The sequence below is a fragment of the Saccostrea echinata genome, unplaced genomic scaffold (assembly GCF_033153115.1).
Source record: "Saccostrea echinata isolate AGI-Se365-2 ecotype Australia unplaced genomic scaffold, CSIRO_AGI_Sech_v1 ptg000001l, whole genome shotgun sequence".
NCBI classification, from domain to species: domain Eukaryota; kingdom Metazoa; phylum Mollusca; class Bivalvia; order Ostreida; family Ostreidae; genus Saccostrea; species Saccostrea echinata.
In genome coordinates, this window is record NW_026889750.1 from 33,557,435 (window position 1) to 33,575,249 (window position 17,815).

Below are 17,815 nucleotides of genomic sequence, written 5' to 3' on the forward strand. Positions count from 1 at the left end.
GATTTTAGTGATGCGATTTTTGTATTAAATAATTTCCTCGACTTAGAAATGTCGATTTATTTCTTTTAGGACTTAGTCTTTGAAATAAAACCAAAATTATGATTTAGAAACCATTATGGCTGAGATATTGTCACAATTTTCAGCTACTTTCAATTTGTTTAGAGCACTCTGTATTTATTATAAATTAACAGCTAGAAGTCTAAACTAAGTGCGTGTAAAACAAACAATTTAATTTTGCTTTTGTCTTTTATTAAATAAGTAAACAAATTGATCACAATAAAATGTATTCATACACAAGCATTTGATGTTATTGACAGTATAACAACAAATTCATGTTCATGTATATAAATTAATACATGAGTAATCTCTCTTAATAAGAATACCCACATCAGTCACAGTAACGCATATGGCACTTTTCGTGACTTCATTCATAATGTATAAAACAGAACTTCAAATAATCAAGATAAAAGGCTTGATATATCTATTTTATGTAAAAATAATGTATTTGGAATATACATGACATTGACAAAACAAGCATAGTTTAGAAGGTGTGTACATTATAACACTGGGCATTAAAATTTACCTTCAACAAAACATGAAATGTTTCCCTATCACCCAGTGTCATTACAGCCGAGACTGATTATTAGGAACGTCTAAATCGTTCACAATCTCTCCCACATTATCTGCTTCAGAGTTTAGTGATAGGCTTCCAGTAGCCCCTTGTAAATCACTTTCTACAGTCATACCTTCTCCTCTTTCAATATCTATAGAAGTATCTGTTGGTGGGTGTACAGTGCTCACCTGTCTATCAATGTCGTAATTCACAAAGTTTTCTTGAGATGTTTCTAAGTCTCCACCCACCATGAACACTACTACATCATTACCGCTTTCACTTGTTACTTCTGATGTAAGCGCCTTTTGGTCAACTTCCTCCTCCTTGGCCCTTGCCACTTCCGCTGCGTCACGGACCCACTGCAGACGTCGATTAATTTCAATTGCCGATTCGTAAGAAGGAAGATAATTCACATTTGTCCGGGAATATTTACCAGGGTAGGGAGGAGGTTCGTCAGCAAGCCAGTGGAGAAAAGAAGGACCGGGTCGAATACCACCTAATAAAAGAAAAGTCATGTTGCAATATTTCTTTCAAAATTTTATATGGGTTATTTTTTATAAAAAAAGATTCTATTTGATCTCAGAAACCAAGATTTACATAATCTGCAAAAATATCAAAAGTCAAGAAGCTGCAACATGAATCTTAGGGATTTTAATCTTCAATATTTTCAGAAATGGAAACACGTTAGCAGCAATAATTTTTGATAAGGGTTTTCCATACAATCATTTCCTGATTTTCATAAAAGGTTGATAATTTGAAAGTTTAAATTAGAATTTGACCATCTGTTGTCTAGTTATTTTTTTTAATCGAATGATAACAGATTCAGTAGATAATTCACATTTGAAAAAGCAAAACGAAAAGTTAACTAGAATTATATTATATTCTTAAGCTATCCGTCTTTGAAAAGTGGTACACAGTACTTCATTCATTACACATTCTACAACGTACAATATGTAAGAAATAAGATTGCGTATATTTACAAATCCCATATACTGTTTCTGCTTGAATATTTTTCTAAATCAATATACACGTAAAAACAATAAAGGTATATACGTAAAGCAGGCATAACATTTTAATCCTTGGATGTTATACTAGACTTCAGTACTTCCGATACCTATGGACCTTTACGGAAAAAACAAAAATTTTCCAATTCTACAAAAAGATATAGAAGATTGCAAAAAAAGGTCATTTTCTATAATATTAGAATAAATTGCAAATAAGTTTTTGAGAGAAAAAGTTAAAAGATTTGTATAAAAAAAGGGGGGATTAGAGACTTGTCAATTGTTTATCTGAGGCATAAGATCCTTTTTGAAAAGGTAGGACTACTGGTTTAACATTGTCATACGTACTACATGTGTTGTTATTGGGTCGTCGAGGAGTCCTTATAAAGGATATGATGGATTTAACAGTAAATATCATCCCTATGAATACAATAACGCTGGATACCACGGCAACCAGATGGACAGTCCCTTCTTCGTCATATCCTGTAAGGGGACACAACTTTCACTGTAATCCTACGTATTAATACAAGATTTTAGAACAATTAATTATGTGAAGAAACATCATACGTGTACCTTCACACATTGATTGAGTATATGAAATACGTAGTCGTGTATATATAAACTTCTTTGACCTTCAATCCTGTTATCAATAAATTATTTCATTTTTCAAAGTTAATTTACTTTGCTTTGGTGTATCATAAAAGTCGTGGTGGACTGATGGAAGTGTGGTTGTTGTTTTCTCAAGTAATGTCGATGAGTCACCTGAAAGCAATATTGAGTGCTGACCATGCATAAATATTTCTTGTGGAAATTTGAAGTAAGTGAATATTTACTTGTAATCACATGAATTCAAAGATCGCTCACAACTAATGCTCTCATGATCAATTTTATTAAGCCAGTTGGCAAGATAAGAGATAACCAATTAATGACTTGCATTGTCCTTCTACCAAAAATGTTGAAAATAGTCTCTAGATTTTTTGACAATTAAAACTTTGTCAGAAGAACAAGATCTAAGAAACGAGAAATATAGCAAAGTCTTGGGATATGTTTGCACTTATGAAAGAAGAAAAAATAATTATTTCTGCAGTTCGATATAAAAAAAATTATTGTCTATATGGTAAATAGCTTCCCCTGTGATCTACTTACCAGCCAATAGAATTGAAGTGCTGCTGTTCTCATCAGCTACACCTGTAACATTGTCGTGCATTGTTGGACAATACCATAATGAAAACAATGCTTAAGTGTCCGTAGAAGTAAAGTTAGAACCATTCAGGTATTTCCAGTATGTTCTAGATATGTCTACGTGTTGTCTGTATATATTTAAACACATAAACAAATAATCTATTTATACTTCAAGGTTCCGCAGGTAAACATTGCGAGCTGAACGCATTCTTACGTTGCGTAGCACTATATGTATCAATTAAAATCTAAATAATTATGTTTATGCTACAGTGCGATATTGAACAGTTTCTTAGTACAAACAGGTTTTTGCTCAGTATATTGATGGTTTTTTAGGTGATCCTCTAAAAACTAAAGAAGCGACAAAAATATTAACATCGACGTGTGTCTTCGTAATTCTTTTTTTCAACAAGTATTATTTTTCACAGGACTCCTCGTGACAAGGGATCAGATTATACCAAAATCCTATACCAATTATGATGTTTTCATCATATTTGTTTTATCGTCTACACATCTCGGTTAATCAATTGTCCTTGATTCAGGTGCTTAGCCACATAGAAACCCTTCCGTCAAGTATGATAAGAATGGGGTTTTTTTTAAAATTAATTTTGGCCCTGAAAAAAATGATGGCAGACACTGACCTTTTCAAAATGGTCTTGGGTCATGACATTTGTGATGGCCATTCCCGGTCATACAATAATGATTTACACAATAATGCAATTCCAAGTTGTTTCTATGTTTAGCGTCCGCGTGCGCCTTGTTTTTTGACACCCCATACCACAAAAAACAAACAAAATCATGACTCCTCAAATTGAATATTCTGGTCAAAATCACTGAATTCAGTCAATTTCTCAAAATATTTGAATACAATGTCATATTAGGAATATTGTAAGCATTGAATACCTTGATTTTGCTGAAGAAAAGGTTTTTAATAGATAAAATAGATTTATGAAATCAAATCCTTTGAGTGACGTCATTTTTATGACCATAAAGTCTGTGTTTTATTTTTTGGTTTTTATGTTTTTTGCGAATAGGTAGGTAGGTTTTTGAAAGATGGGTGGATGCTAAACAGAGAAAAAACTTGGAATGGCCTAATGGCTTGTACTCCAGGGTTCTCACAATAGCTATTACCCTTTCACTAAACAATGGAAGAAACATTTTTTGAATCAGAGTGAACAAAAGCAGCAATTTTTAAGATGTCATTTACTTGTATCTTTTCCCATAGTCCTTAATACAGAAATGAGTAGTCACTATGTTATACGTGTGACTTTTTGTTAAATTCATATAATGAATATGGAGCTAACGAACAGTATTCAAGCTCATAGTCCACTTAAACAATACAAATCGGGAGCAGAGCAAACACGTACCACCAAAAACATCATAGAAGGGATCAGGTGCCATGGAGGAGTAAGCATCCGCTGTCGACCGGCCACACCCGCCGAGTGCTCCTTGTCATGATCGGGTAAACGGAAAAATCCGCACAAATTTTAGTGTAAATAATGGCCTAACAATCAGTATGAAAATTGTCAGTCAGCATTTGACATAATGATAGATATCGTATTTGCCGATAAGGTCATTGTATCGACCATAGAACTTGCGAAATGATGACTTCAAATGAAATTGTTGATATCCTTATTTCATCAACTCATTGGTTAATAGCTTCTTTCCTTTCAAAAATTAATCGTACGTAAAGCATGCTCTTGCATATCGAATCAACTGGGAGACGTAAACCCCATATTCAGATGATCAGGGTATATTGCTACATAAGTAAGGGAAGTTGACGATAGAAAAGTTGAAGTCATCACGTTTATCATAAAGTTTTATTGTTAAGTTACCATTAACGTCTTTTTCTAGTGAAATATCCTAATATAAAACAGATGTGTAAGAATCTGTGGTGTCTTTTATTTCAAGTTCACTGGGATATATCGAATCGACATAAGAATGGAAGTTGCTATTTGTTAAAGGTGCTTAGACACAGAGTTGAACTTAATATTTTCTCAAATTTTCTGTATAATATCACGACTTATATATTGCAATAACATTTCACACGAAAATATAATTAAAAACTTATATTTTATCTGGAAATTATTGGAACTACGAATTCTGGGACGCGTTTGATTAACACATCTTTGTACTTACACGAATTTAACTTTATCCTTAATATTTAAGAAAAGAAGCGATTTTGTTATGTATTAATGAAAAATATTACATCTATAATCCAGAAAATTCAGAGTAGAAATGTTCGAAAGCAAAACCAACTCATCAGTATTGTCAGTCCATGCTCTGTGACGTGTACAGACTTTAACAAATTGAACACACCCGTGAAACGTAAACTGTTTTTGTAATCAGGGCACGAGCTCTGTTATTGTTAATGTTTACGATTCATCGAGTATGTTCAATTGTTAAACTCTGCACACACCACTGAGCACGGACTTACAATACTGTGTGTGGGTTTTGCTTTCGAACATTTCTACTCTAATTTTCTGGGTTATAGTTTGAATATTTTTCATTAATACACAACAAAATTGCCACTTTTCTTAAGTATTAAGAATAAAATTAAAATATGTGAAAGCGCAAGGATGTGTCAATCCAACGCGTCCAGAAATTCGAAGTTTTAATAACTTCGAGATGAAATAAGATTTTTATTAAATTTTAGTATGAAATGCTATAATAGCAACATATAAGTCATGAAATTATACAGAAAATTTGAGAAAATATTAACCTCAAATCTGTGTCCAAGCACCTTTAATTTATAATACGTCGTCGATACATCTAAATGTCCAGTTGAAGGCCACATATCGCGTTTTCTTCTTCTCATGTAGAAGTTTATGAAAAAAAAATCTGCTTCAAATGAATACCAAAATAGGTCTGCTAATAACAGGGGTCCAATTGGTATCCATGGGAATTCCAACAGATCGTGGAAGACCTGATCTTCAAAAACTACAAAGATATATCTTGTCAATCAGAAACCCAAGCATCTTTTTAATATCAACTTCAGAGTTCTTGTGTGTACAATCAGAATGTTTTGACAAAACAATTTTGCAAATGACCAATGACAAGGTAAGTATATTTACGAGTTCCCTTTTTATTGAAAAAGCAGCTAACTATGATGTCAAATAGAGTGGACTTCAAATTAGGGGGGGGGGGGGGGGTGGCTTTATTAAGTGTTGAAAAGTCGTACGTTTTGATGTTATTGATTTTGTCAAAAATTTGTGATTTCAAATTTTCTAAAAGTTCCTTGTTTATAAGAATCCACATCTGATTTACACCACTTCTCAAATATACTGTTGTACAGTACTCCTCAAGTTTCTCCTTCACTGCTGTAAATATTTTAGTGAAGAGTAATCAAAGAGGCAGGACATTTACTGGAAATCCGCTATGTATCTTTGTTTGTAATGATTTTTATGGAGTTTTGAAATCCAGTATAGGTATGGTATTTCACATTCATTCTGATTGTTGGGAATATTAAAATATTTAAAACTGACATAAGGCTCAGAAGAATTTCCACCTTAGAAAGGGAGCTATGGGTATACGTTGGATTACCACTTGCAGAATTAAATCCTAGTTTCTCTAAAATACAATTCAAATAATGAGCCTTACAAACAAAGACAATGTTGTTACCTGTTTTGTCAGCTGGGACCAGTACATATATACTGATCGTGTAATCTATTTAATTCTTGTTACTCTTGTTGAAATCAGGGAACCAGATTTTTGTAGGAAAACGTCATTTTTCAACCTCTTATCTCTCCCCAGGGTGAAAATCAAAATTTCAAAACCATATTGCACATTTACAGCACACCACGAATCATATTGCAAAATATGAATCGGCTACTGCAAAAAATGTTAGATGGATTAAGGGAACCTTTTTTTGTTAGAAAAATCGTTTTTCGACCCCACATCCATCCCCTAAGGTTAAAAATGTAAGAAGGGTTCAGGGAACCAGTTCCTATTAAAAAAAAAAAGTTGTTTTGGCCCCCACGGTGAAAATCGAAATTCCGAAAACTTATTGCACTCAATAGCACACCACCAATCGTATTCCAAAATATGAAAAGGTTACTGCGAAAAATGTAAGAGGAGTTCAGGAAATCGGGTTTTTGTAGAGACCCGTATTTTGACACACATTTTGCCCCTAGGGTAAAAATGAAAGGCCACTGCTTAAAATGAGAAGAGTTTGAGAAAGAAGATACTGTGATGGACGGAAGGACCATGATATCAATATACTCAAACTTTCTTTAGAAAGTGGTTAAAATGTTAACCGATGATTTCTTTACATGGTTCACTTTGGGTGAATTAAGAATAACTTTTAAAAAAATGTCGATTTTATTGATATCGGCGCTAATCACTCACTGAAAATGGTAAAGATCTACATATAAGGCAAGACAGGAACATTCTTAGTTCAAACATGGCTATAAACCGAAGTGATACTACTTATAACACACACACACACACACACACCCTCACACACACACACACACACACACACACACACACACACACACATATATATATATATATATATATATATATATATATATATATATATATATATATATATATATATATATATATATATATATATATAAGTTGACAACCAGTAACAGGTTATTCGAGTACTCGTCGAAAGGTCCGAATATCGAAAACTAAAATCAGTATTCTAGTTGTTGAAGAAAACATGCAACATCTTTTAATAATTTTCGTTATTTTTCAAGCACATTTAATTTTCAGAAATCATCTTTTCATAATTTCAAAAATCTAACTGTATTAAAGACCCTGACATGTCTTGACAACAATTAAAGTCTTTAGTATCTCAGGAAATGGCAGCGCGTTATTTTGACTTTATTAGATTTTACAGTTCAATACGATAAATTATATGGTCTCTTTTATAAGTAGCAAACATGCTTCAATCTTCTTAAGTCTGAAACTTACAATTCTAAATCTATAAAATTTGAACAATTAAAGCTTAATTTACTTTCATTGGAGCGTCTCCATATGAGTGAAAAATTCTTGAGAGGGACGTTAATCAACAAACAAACATAAAAACTTTCATTGGAGACACAATAAATTATAGTAAATCATAGTTCTATAATTATAAAATTATAGTTCTAATCATAGTGACATCGAAGTAATACCGTGTAACAGTTATTTTAAGCTTTCTAAATTCTCCGCACATTAAAATATCATCAGACATGCATTCTGACATAATGCGAGGCAAATATCTAACTGGCGGTTTACATGTACATGACGTTGCGAATGGTCAACATGAATTTTATTGAAAGGTAAGTTCATTTTGATATTGATATTCATTACTAAGTATCATGAAATCAAAATTGAATTTTTATAATACTTAAGTTACGTCTATTTATACCTGTACTTGCTAAAATCATTTGAATTTAATATTCTTTTTTTCACACTATGACTAAAATAACATTCCAGTTAGAACCTGCAATTTCATTTAATCAAGAGAATAAGATTCAGTGGATTTGACAACCTATATCCAAAGAATGCTCCCATAAGAAAGTTACTTTAAAAAAAAAATACAGAACACCTGTCAATTATTTAATGATTTAGCACTAATAAATTTGTTTGACTTTTTGAATGGTGAAGACTATGATCTTCTCTGCAGACTATGTAAGATGGTGAGCTCATGAGGTACAGATGAATAATCTTACTAATTTTGTCTATTTTTTTATGTTTCTTGTATAAAATTGGTTATCATATATATCATAATGTCATCGTATAGAATTTTATACATTTATTATGTGTTGTATATGTATTTTGAATTGCACTAAGCATATGTTCTCGTTGCTCTTTGCTTTCAATCCATACACATGTACATTATCTCGTATCTAAAGACATTAACTCATACAATATTTTGTATTTCTATAGCAGTGTATAATTTTCATTATAATGTTATTGTACTTACAACATATATATGTAACATTGGCATATAGCTAAAAGTAAGAGTGGACCAATCAGTGTCCTACAGCTCCGCCTCTTGTATTTTTCCTGTTTTTTCTTTGCACATGTATGTGTAAGTATTTATTTATTGATTTTTAACTTGTTTATTTGCCATTATCTTTATTATACCCGTACTTTCTTAAGAAAGTTCGAGTATATTGTTAACCTGGTCTGTCCGTCCAGCTGTCACACTATCTTCCTCCTCAAGCTACTCTAATATTTAAAGCAGTAGCCAAATCTTTTGGAATATGATTGGTGCCTCTATCATGTGAAGAAAGATTATGAAATTTTCAATTTTCCCTGGGAGCCAAAATAGGGACCAAAAACATTTTTTTTTCTACATATACCTGGTTTTCTGAACTGCTCTTACATTTTTCGCAGTAGCCCATTCATATTTAAGAAAATGATTGAGGGTGTTCTGCAAATGTGCAATAAGGTTTCAGAACTTAAAATTTCACTCTGTGGGCAATTTGCGGTCAAAAAATAACGTTTTTCTACACAAACCTGCTTCCATTAACTCTTCTTATATTTTTTGTAGTAGCCAAATCCTCTTTCGGAAGGTATTGGAAGTGTCCCGTAGATGTGCAGTGAGGTTCTAGAATTATGATTTTACAGTAGCCCATTCATATTTTTGAATAAGTCTGGGTGTATCCTGTAGATGTGCATTTAGGTTTTGGAATTTTGATTTTCACCCGGCCTGGAAAGGATTAGGGGCTTAAAAAAGAACTTTTTGTTAATTATAGAATTATTGTGGCTTCTTCCCTTGGTACCGAAATATGAAGGCGAGTCCATTTAGAGACAAGCCCATAAGAGTGGGTAATGCTGTCTTATGACAGCACTAGTAAATTTTGATATACCTATACAATTTTCTTCGAACAAAATTGAGCATTATTAATATGACTCTGTCTCTTATGCATCCTGCTATCTTTTAGTAACCAAGGATATGTGTATTTAAACTACACACCACGGGTGTAACTTTTTTTCTACTCATAATGTTACATTCACCGTTTTGTATAAATGCTTACATATATAAATTATTATGTTAATTAACCTTTTACCTTTTGCACATTATTTTTTCAAGTTGTCTCTAGTCATCATAACATATTATACAAACTGAACTAAGAGTTGATTCTCTAAGTTTCATTGTATCTAGTCATCATATCATTCTATTACTATACAAAGTGAACAATGAGCTTATTAGTTACATGTACATTGTACTAAACCGTTATATGTGCATTATTATATAATCATAAATTGTTATATGTCATGCCCCATGAGGTCCTAATTTGGAAATCTCTCTCACTCTCTCTCTCTCTCTAAATATGCGTTGATCAGTCCACGTAAACTCAATTTTATGTTACATCGTTAAGATAACTGACGATATCAAACGTAAAATATTTTTATCACTTTAAATTACAGAATCACTGTCAATCTTGAGCAGTGTTTCAATTCTTCTGCAGCAATTAACCTGACGTCAGACTCAACTTCCACAACCTCCACATCCCCCACCACACCCTCCACCTCCCCCATCCCCTCCCCCTCCATCACCGTCTCCATTTTCTCCTCCCCATCCAGATATACCCCAGCCTCCACCACTTTCTTGTTCAAAATATCCATCACTATATTCACTTTGATCAATGTCATAAGTTCCCAAAATCGCCTCATCATCATTTTCGGATGGTTGACAAAGTACTTGCAAAACATTGATACAAAATACAAGTGCAATATTTTCCGCACTATCTGTACGAGAAATGTTTAAAGTACCTTTGGAAAAATCAGTTATAAAACTCTGAGGTTTGACTTTAAAGTCATATCGCAACTGTTCACTGTAAATGTTTTTTTTCGAAGGCTTCCCAACTGTAGGCAATCTAAATAATGTGACCTCTAAGTGTCCTGGACTTCCTTTATGTGCTCTACCTGCCTTATGTTTGGTGGCTAAAATACAAAAAATTCCAACATACTGGTAAAATATAACACCCTCTGAGAAAGACAAATTATAATTATATACTTTACAATTTACCTTTTACTCCTGGAACACCTTTCCTGACACCTGTCCATCGTCCAACTAATATAGCCCAGTCACCTTCATTATTCTTTATTATCATTGCTTGTTCACCATCTTGTGGTGAGAGAGAAATTGGGGGATTCTCCACAGAGGACTGAACCTATTAAAATACAAAATAAACTTTTTGCAAAATTTTCTTGCAGCTTTTGAAAAAAATATGTATAATGTATGTGCTTTATTTGAGACACTGAAAACTTGTTTATTTGTAAATGTACAAACTCTCGTAAAACTAATAAGTAGAATTTTTTCAAACCTGAGATGGAGTTGGCAGAGTGTCAGAACCTATCAAATGGCAGACGACACTCAACTTATCGTGATAGTACACGTGAACCACTGACGTCATCAGTGACGAACTGTGTATTACGCGTGCTGTGAACATCACTTCTCCGTCTGCGTTTCGTATTCTGAGAAAAAAATAATAATTTCAGAGGAGTGTTATTAAAATACCTTTATCTATGAGCGCTTTATAACAAATATTTTAGTTTTCCTTTCAACTTACCTGTGATTTGCCACAGAACAACTGTTGTCCACTCCTTCAGGAAGGCGAGGTAGAGGCATAGGTCCCCAGAGGACTTCGTTGTGTTCCGGAATTAATGTCATCTCAAAGTTTCCTGCTTCCACCTTCAAAACACAGTCTCTGGATTCTGTAATCTTGATCGTGTGATGAAGATCAATGGATTCTCCGTTAGATAAACGCACAGTTGAAGACACTTCTGATGAAAGTCTTTTACAATCCTGCAATAATTCTCTACAAGTTACTCTGCCGCTTCCAACTAAGGTTTTACTTCCAAATTTCCCAAGAGCGCCGTACTTAAAAAGTTCGATATTGATGGATTCAACCATCTCTGTGTCGATGTCATATATAGGTATATTGTGGGAGGATGTGCTCCATACCCCTGGACATGCTTCTTTAGCATCAAAAGTTCTTTAACTACTCCATTTCTGAACACTGCACTAAGTTTCAGTTGATGAACTTTCAAAGCAGACGTGTAGTCTAAAATTTCTACTTTGTTTAATTGAAGTTTTAAGTGTTTGAAACAGTGCTTGTCAATTACTTTGCTGGAAACCGTGAACAGATGACCTTCCGGTGGTTTACCTCTGTACATGGCACCGAATTCTGAAAAGTTCGTTCCAAAAGCTTCCCGCCATAACATTCGTGTCTCCTTATCAGAGACTACGAGTTTTGATCCTTCTCTCCTATCATTGACGGAATCATCGTGGTTAAACAATTTCATTAATAATTAGCAGTCACATTTAAATTGCTTTAACATACAAGTGGGGGACTTCTTTTGCAATCGCTGGCAATTGATTCATACGATATTCTCATGGACCTACTAGAACATGTATATCAACATTCAGGTACACACACCACAATGGTCTCCTCTAAACAGGTTTATCAACATACTTTCGACCACAAAGGAGAAGCGTTATTATACGGACAGAGACAGGTGACGGACAGACAACCAGGCAAATCATATTAATCAAAGAATAAAACTTAATGTCTGAGGCACCTGAATATGGCGAATGTGAGGACAGGTCCTCCATAGAGAGAAGGGTATTTGTCTATTCTTGTAAGAAAGGCCAGTTCTTTAGTGGCTGCTGCCTGCAAGTCAAAAGAGAATACATAATTCTCCATTTCTCTCATAATGGTGATCTTTCTCCTAAAATAAAATACTTTATTTGATTGTTGTATTTTCCATCAGATAAATCACAAGTAGTACATGTGTTCCTTATTGTAAAAACAGTGGGAGCAGTTTGGCGATATTGTGGGGATAATGTGTTGTTTTTTTTCTGTGTGCTACTTTAATCTCGCTTATATATTTATCATATTGTGTTCTATTTTTCATCAGATCTTTCGTGAGAAAGTTGCGATAGCAGAATTTTATGTCCACTATTTCAACAACAGTTACGAAAAATTACAAACAGTATCTGTGGTGGGGTTTTATTGCTGTGCAATAATTTACAATTAACGAGTACTTCTTCCTTTGGAAGGTAGAACAAAATAAGCCTAACTTATGTTCAAAGATCACTTGAATGTAAAGGAATCTATCATATTATGTCCATTTACATATATATTATATTGCATAACCTAACAAAGAACACGGTCATATCCGACGAAAATCATTTGTTATTAGACATTCAATATTTATTTTTAGAAGCTTCAAAAGTTTTAATGCACAATTTAGGCTAGGGTGTATATTTTATGCATTGAAACGTGCATGCAGTCCTGCTATACTTGGAATTCTACACTGTACACTAAGAAGCGATAGCTTATAATAATGATAGGCTCTTTTCGAATACAAGATTATACCAGTATATATATATATATATATATATATATATATATATATATATATATATATATATATATATATATATATATATATATATATATATATATATATATATATATATCCAAGATACTACGTTGTAGTATTACTGACTTGTCTTCCAGACCTGTCCATTTACACCTCTTGATTGTAAGGGAAAGTTTGGCCCAAGACCGTATGATGAAATTTCTATATATAGTTTCGTACATGTACATCTGAAACACAATCAAATGCCATTAATTTATTAGTTTTTTATCACAAGTTTCTTAAATACAAAATATACACATACATTATGTTTATAATGAGTTAAACAATTGTTTATAAAAGATTGTTTGTAAAAGGCCAAGCTACAATATTTCCAGAAGGGGAAAACCCTTACAGGATTTCAGATTTAAACGTAGCTCAAGTATGTGCGGAAAAGAAATGTCAAAATAGGTTATTTTTTAAGCAAAATCAATGATTTTGAACTGTTTAAAAAATTAACAAGTCCTTACTGTTTCAAACTAGGATGTATATACATGTACTTACTTTCTTTTCTATGAATTTAAACCTGCATGTAAGCCTTCTAATCATGCTAATTGGTGACACATAAAAAAGAACGGCATGACTGCCTTTGTGGTTGTCATAAACAATTTATGAAGTTCTGGAAACGTAAAGAAAGTTTCTCGATCAACTCAAATTATTCCGATATCCGCAAACAAGGTTGTTATTCTTAATTTTTAGCTCAGCTGAGCCAAGGATTTTCTAGAGACTTTCTTTACGTCTTCCCAATCTCATAAATGTTTATGACAACCACGAAGGCAGTTCTTTTTTATGTGTCACCAATTACATTTAGCATGTTAAGTAGGATAACGGGGGTTGCAGGCGCGTAGCCAGAATAGAAATGATGTGTACGCAGAGAACGGCAGGGGTTGGTAGGGGCAGGGGGTTCTTGACCCACCCACCCCCCCCAGTGTTTAGGGGCTCTGGTCAGGCACGTAATATAGTTTTTGCCAGCCAGGAAAAAATTACAACTTTAAAAATTTTGAGAAGCAAGGACGAAACGGAAGATTGTCAAAATTCGAAGTCCTATTTCTTGTGTGTGTGTTTATGTGTTTGTTGAGGGGGGGGGGGGGGGGAGGGGATGGGTGTCCATCTTTCACAAACCAAATTTTTATTAATACATTACCAAATTACCATGATTTAACAATGGTGCAACAAACAGTGGGGGCCCACCCTTTCAATGTACACTGATTTTCAATAGTAAAAGGTTAGGTTCTGGGAATAAGTTGGGGGGGGGGGCTCCCCTGATACTACGTGCCTGCTGGTGAGGGACCAGAAGCTCCGGAGTTTTATCAAATATTTCATTCATTTTCTTGAAATATAAAAATTATGCCATTTAGTTTTTGTTTAGGAAATAAAAGACATAGTAATACTTATTGTTTTAACGAAAATTAATATTCCATGGAAACTTATTGTACATATAATTGAGGCTAAAAATTTAACCGATATAATAATTGGTATCATATAATCATTCTTAACGTTTAAAAACAGGTATACAAAATTTAAATAATGAACAAAAAAATATTGTATTGTAAATCATACTAGTAGCTTAGAGTAATCAACGATGTGACTGAAATTTAATTTTTCAAAGATCTTTAAAAAAAAATATCAATGTATTATAGAACAATGACAAAATAATGAATGATTTATTTGGATTTGGCAGTTATTAAATAAAAGATTTCAAATCTTATCATACAGCCATGATAATTTAAAATTTAAATCGACACAGTATGGCACAGAATAATTTGAAACACGAATATTTGTTGGATGGTACTGAGATTTTTTTTCTCCGAATAATTCTCTCTTTTTTCCCTTTCTTTTTTTTCTTTTTTCCTGAAAATGATGTGTACGCACTTGCGTATTTGCGTATAGACAGCTACGCGCCTGGGTTGATTCAAATGTAATGTCACAGCTGCTATATAAAATCTTTAATAATCAAAAGTTATGAATAAAATTTGACATACTAATACCCGTATCTATTTTAATTTTTGCCTAAAAATTTTATTCGATTACATAAAATACTTTTTTAAAATAATAAGATAAACACAACGCTAAGTTTTGTCTATCGCCGCGCAGCGAGAATGATACCAACGTCGTTATGACGTTACCTTTCGGCACTCATTTCCTGTTCATCCGCAAATTCTTTTAACCTCTCACGTGCTTCTTCTTAATAACATTACTGCCATTTTGCTATAAATCGTCTTGTTTTGAGGTATGGTATTAAAATTATTTAAACTTTGTCCAAATGTTATTTCTAAATTCTTGGAAGTGACAATCCACCTTAATTTTTTTATACTCTCTGACAAAAAAAATTCAGCAAATGTATACATATATATATGATGTAGTGAATAAAATAAATAGAAATAGAATCATTTTTATAGCTTCCTTTTTGTCTAAATCTTATGTTTCATCAGATTCAAAGTGGGTGTTGAAGAGAAACGTCAAAATAATTTAACGTCGGTACATCCTTGCCGCGAGGCGTTAGACGAGACCCAACGATGTATTTACTTTAATATTTTAAAAAGTACTGTATACATCTGAATGAAGTTTTAGAGCAAAGACAAAATAGACAGAGGAATTAAAATTTTGAAAAAATTATGGAAACTTTTGATTATTAAAAGATTTTATAGCAGTTGTGACATTCCTTTTGTTTGCAAGTTTAAATTCATTAAAACAAAATGGGCGATTAAAGTTTTACAAAGGAATAAAAAGGAAAAAATCTTTTAAAGTCTTCTCAAGAACCACTGTGCCAGAAAGGTTAAAACTTGTGTGAAAGCTTCTTTATATATATAGTGTAGATTCAAATTCATTCAAATCATGGCCCCCGACAGTGGGAAGGGAAGGATGGGCCAATTTTTGAGCGATCAATGTTTTACATAGGAATATACAGGATAAATATTTTAAAATCTTTTTCTCAATAACAGCATATGGCATGTTTAGTCATATTGATATTGAAGCATCCTCAGGTTGTTCGAATGAAGACCACTACCGGGGGAAAGGGTCGGGCCACAATGGAAGATCAAAGTTTTACACGCAAATATACTGGTTAAAAAATTAAAAATCTTTTCAGAACAGCAAAGCCATGATTAATCATGTAGATATGGAAACATCCTCAAGTAGTGTACATTCAAATTTATTCAAATCCTGAGGATTAATCATATGGATATGGAAGCATTTTCAGGTAGTGTAGATTCAAGTTTGTGCAAATCATGATCCCTGGGGTGGAGTGGGGCCAAAATATGTGACCAAAGTTTTACATATGCATATATATTTGGAAAAATGGAGAAAAATCTGTAATAATTTTCTCTTCTCAAGAAAATAAAGGCACGATTATTAGTCATATAGATAGGGAAGCATCTTTAGGTAGATTATTTTTTTTTTCAAATCATGAGCCCTGGATGTATATTTAGGGTGGGGCAACAAAAGGCAACCAGTTTTACATAGGAATATATAGGGGGGAAATCTGCTGGTGAAAAACAGCAGGGCCATAGTGACTCAGGTAAGCGTTGTGGTCCACGGGCTTCTTTTCTGTTTTGAGGTCAAGTTCTATTAAATGAGCTTAACCTGTTTCTTTGATGCTAGATTCCTCACGATTTCATAATTGATTGAAACTTACTCTCCCCCGTACTTTTCTGGATTATTTGAAATATGTAAAAAAAAAAAAAAAAATGAAGCATTCTCGTTGCATTCAATTTGCAATCACATGAAAATTAATCTGGATATCCATATTCAACATACATGTAATATCATTCTAGAACTGGGGTCAAGAAACCATTTCCCGATAGACTGTAGGTAATCTGAATACATTTCATTTCTCTGATATGAAAAAAAAAACTCTGTCTAAATACTCTTACTAGATGTTTTATGTATTCCAAACAATTCCATCTAAATCACTGCTTCCAATGTAATATTTGAACTAGTACTCATTGAAAATTACAGATAAAACATTTTTTATTGTGTTTTCCAACAAATTATGCCCCGATACACCTTATTAAATTTTGATCAGCCTATAGTTAAAAAGGCGTCATTAAAAGAATTTTATACAAATAAGAATATAACGTCATAGACTTCTCCACTGCGTAACGAAGTCAAAATCAAAGTTGTGGAATGATGAAAAAAGATGAGTATCATAATTCTCTTTTTAATATATCGGTGATATTACTCAACGTAAAAGGTAAAGATAACGAACAGTGATCGATCTCAAAAAAATCCAAGAACAATACAAATATGTGAAGAGGCCTTAAAATACAGACCCCTGGAAATTCCAGAGGTGGGATCAGGTGCCTAGGAGGAGTAAGCATCTCCTGTTGACCGGTCACACCCGCCTGTAAAATGCTAGTAATAACACAGTTCTAGAATGGGTATGAGGAAAATAATAGATTTCATTTGGGAGGGGGGAGGGCATAATTTTTTTTATTTTCTTTATATCCATTCCATTATTGTAAAATATATTCCCTACAGCACAAACTACATTAGTGAAACATAACCTCGAAGCATACTACTTGTACTCTTTTTCAATCAGGTACTTACTAGTAAATTTAAATGGTAATTAGTCTTTTATGTTTGCCAGTCAAAATGAAAACAAATATGTGTGGCAGGGGAACATGAGGGAACTTAGAAGGCTAGA

General features: G+C 33.2%; 2 protein-coding genes across 2 annotated transcripts; both read right to left on the reverse strand.

Annotated features, from left to right (window-relative positions):
* Nucleotides 1-227: 227 nt before the first annotated feature.
* On the reverse strand, nt 228-2,896 carry LOC133178535 (uncharacterized). The gene is made up of 4 exons (XM_061313238.1): nt 2,761-2,896; nt 2,296-2,376; nt 1,963-2,097; nt 228-1,109 (listed from the first exon to the last, which is right to left on the reverse strand). Exons 1-4 carry the CDS (start codon nt 2,819-2,821, stop codon nt 625-627), a joined length of 762 nt encoding a protein of 253 aa, XP_061169222.1. The 5' UTR covers nt 2,822-2,896; the 3' UTR covers nt 228-624.
* Nucleotides 2,897-10,164: 7,268 nt separating this feature from the next.
* Nucleotides 10,165-11,787, reverse strand: LOC133196936 (uncharacterized). Its single transcript, XM_061332785.1, has 5 exons — nt 11,316-11,787; nt 11,070-11,220; nt 10,772-10,916; nt 10,610-10,686; nt 10,165-10,443 (listed from the first exon to the last, which is right to left on the reverse strand). Exons 1-5 carry the CDS (start codon nt 11,657-11,659, stop codon nt 10,165-10,167), a joined length of 996 nt encoding a protein of 331 aa, XP_061188769.1. The 5' UTR covers nt 11,660-11,787.
* Nucleotides 11,788-17,815: the final 6,028 nt, after the last annotated feature.

What these genes read in the sequence shown, in the direction of transcription:
- LOC133178535 (XM_061313238.1), bottom strand. Translation starts at nt 2,821, where the DNA reads ATGCACGACAATGTTACAGGTGTAGCTGATGAGAACAGCAGCACTTCA. An exon ending in TTATGATACACCAAAGCAAA is followed by an intron (nt 2,098 to 2,295) that starts GTAAATTAACTT and finishes GTCCCCTTACAG; the next exon opens with GATATGACGAAGAAGGGACT. An exon ending in ACCCAATAACAACACATGTA is followed by an intron (nt 1,110 to 1,962) that starts GTACGTATGACA and finishes TTCTTTTATTAG; the next exon opens with GTGGTATTCGACCCGGTCCT.
- LOC133196936 (XM_061332785.1), bottom strand. Translation starts at nt 11,659, where the DNA reads ATGGTTGAATCCATCAATATCGAACTTTTTAAGTACGGCGCTCTTGGG. An exon ending in TGTTCTGTGGCAAATCACAG is followed by an intron (nt 11,221 to 11,315) that starts GTAAGTTGAAAG and finishes TTTTTTTCTCAG; the next exon opens with AATACGAAACGCAGACGGAG. An exon ending in CTCTGCCAACTCCATCTCAG is followed by an intron (nt 10,917 to 11,069) that starts GTTTGAAAAAAT and finishes GTATTTTAATAG; the next exon opens with GTTCAGTCCTCTGTGGAGAA.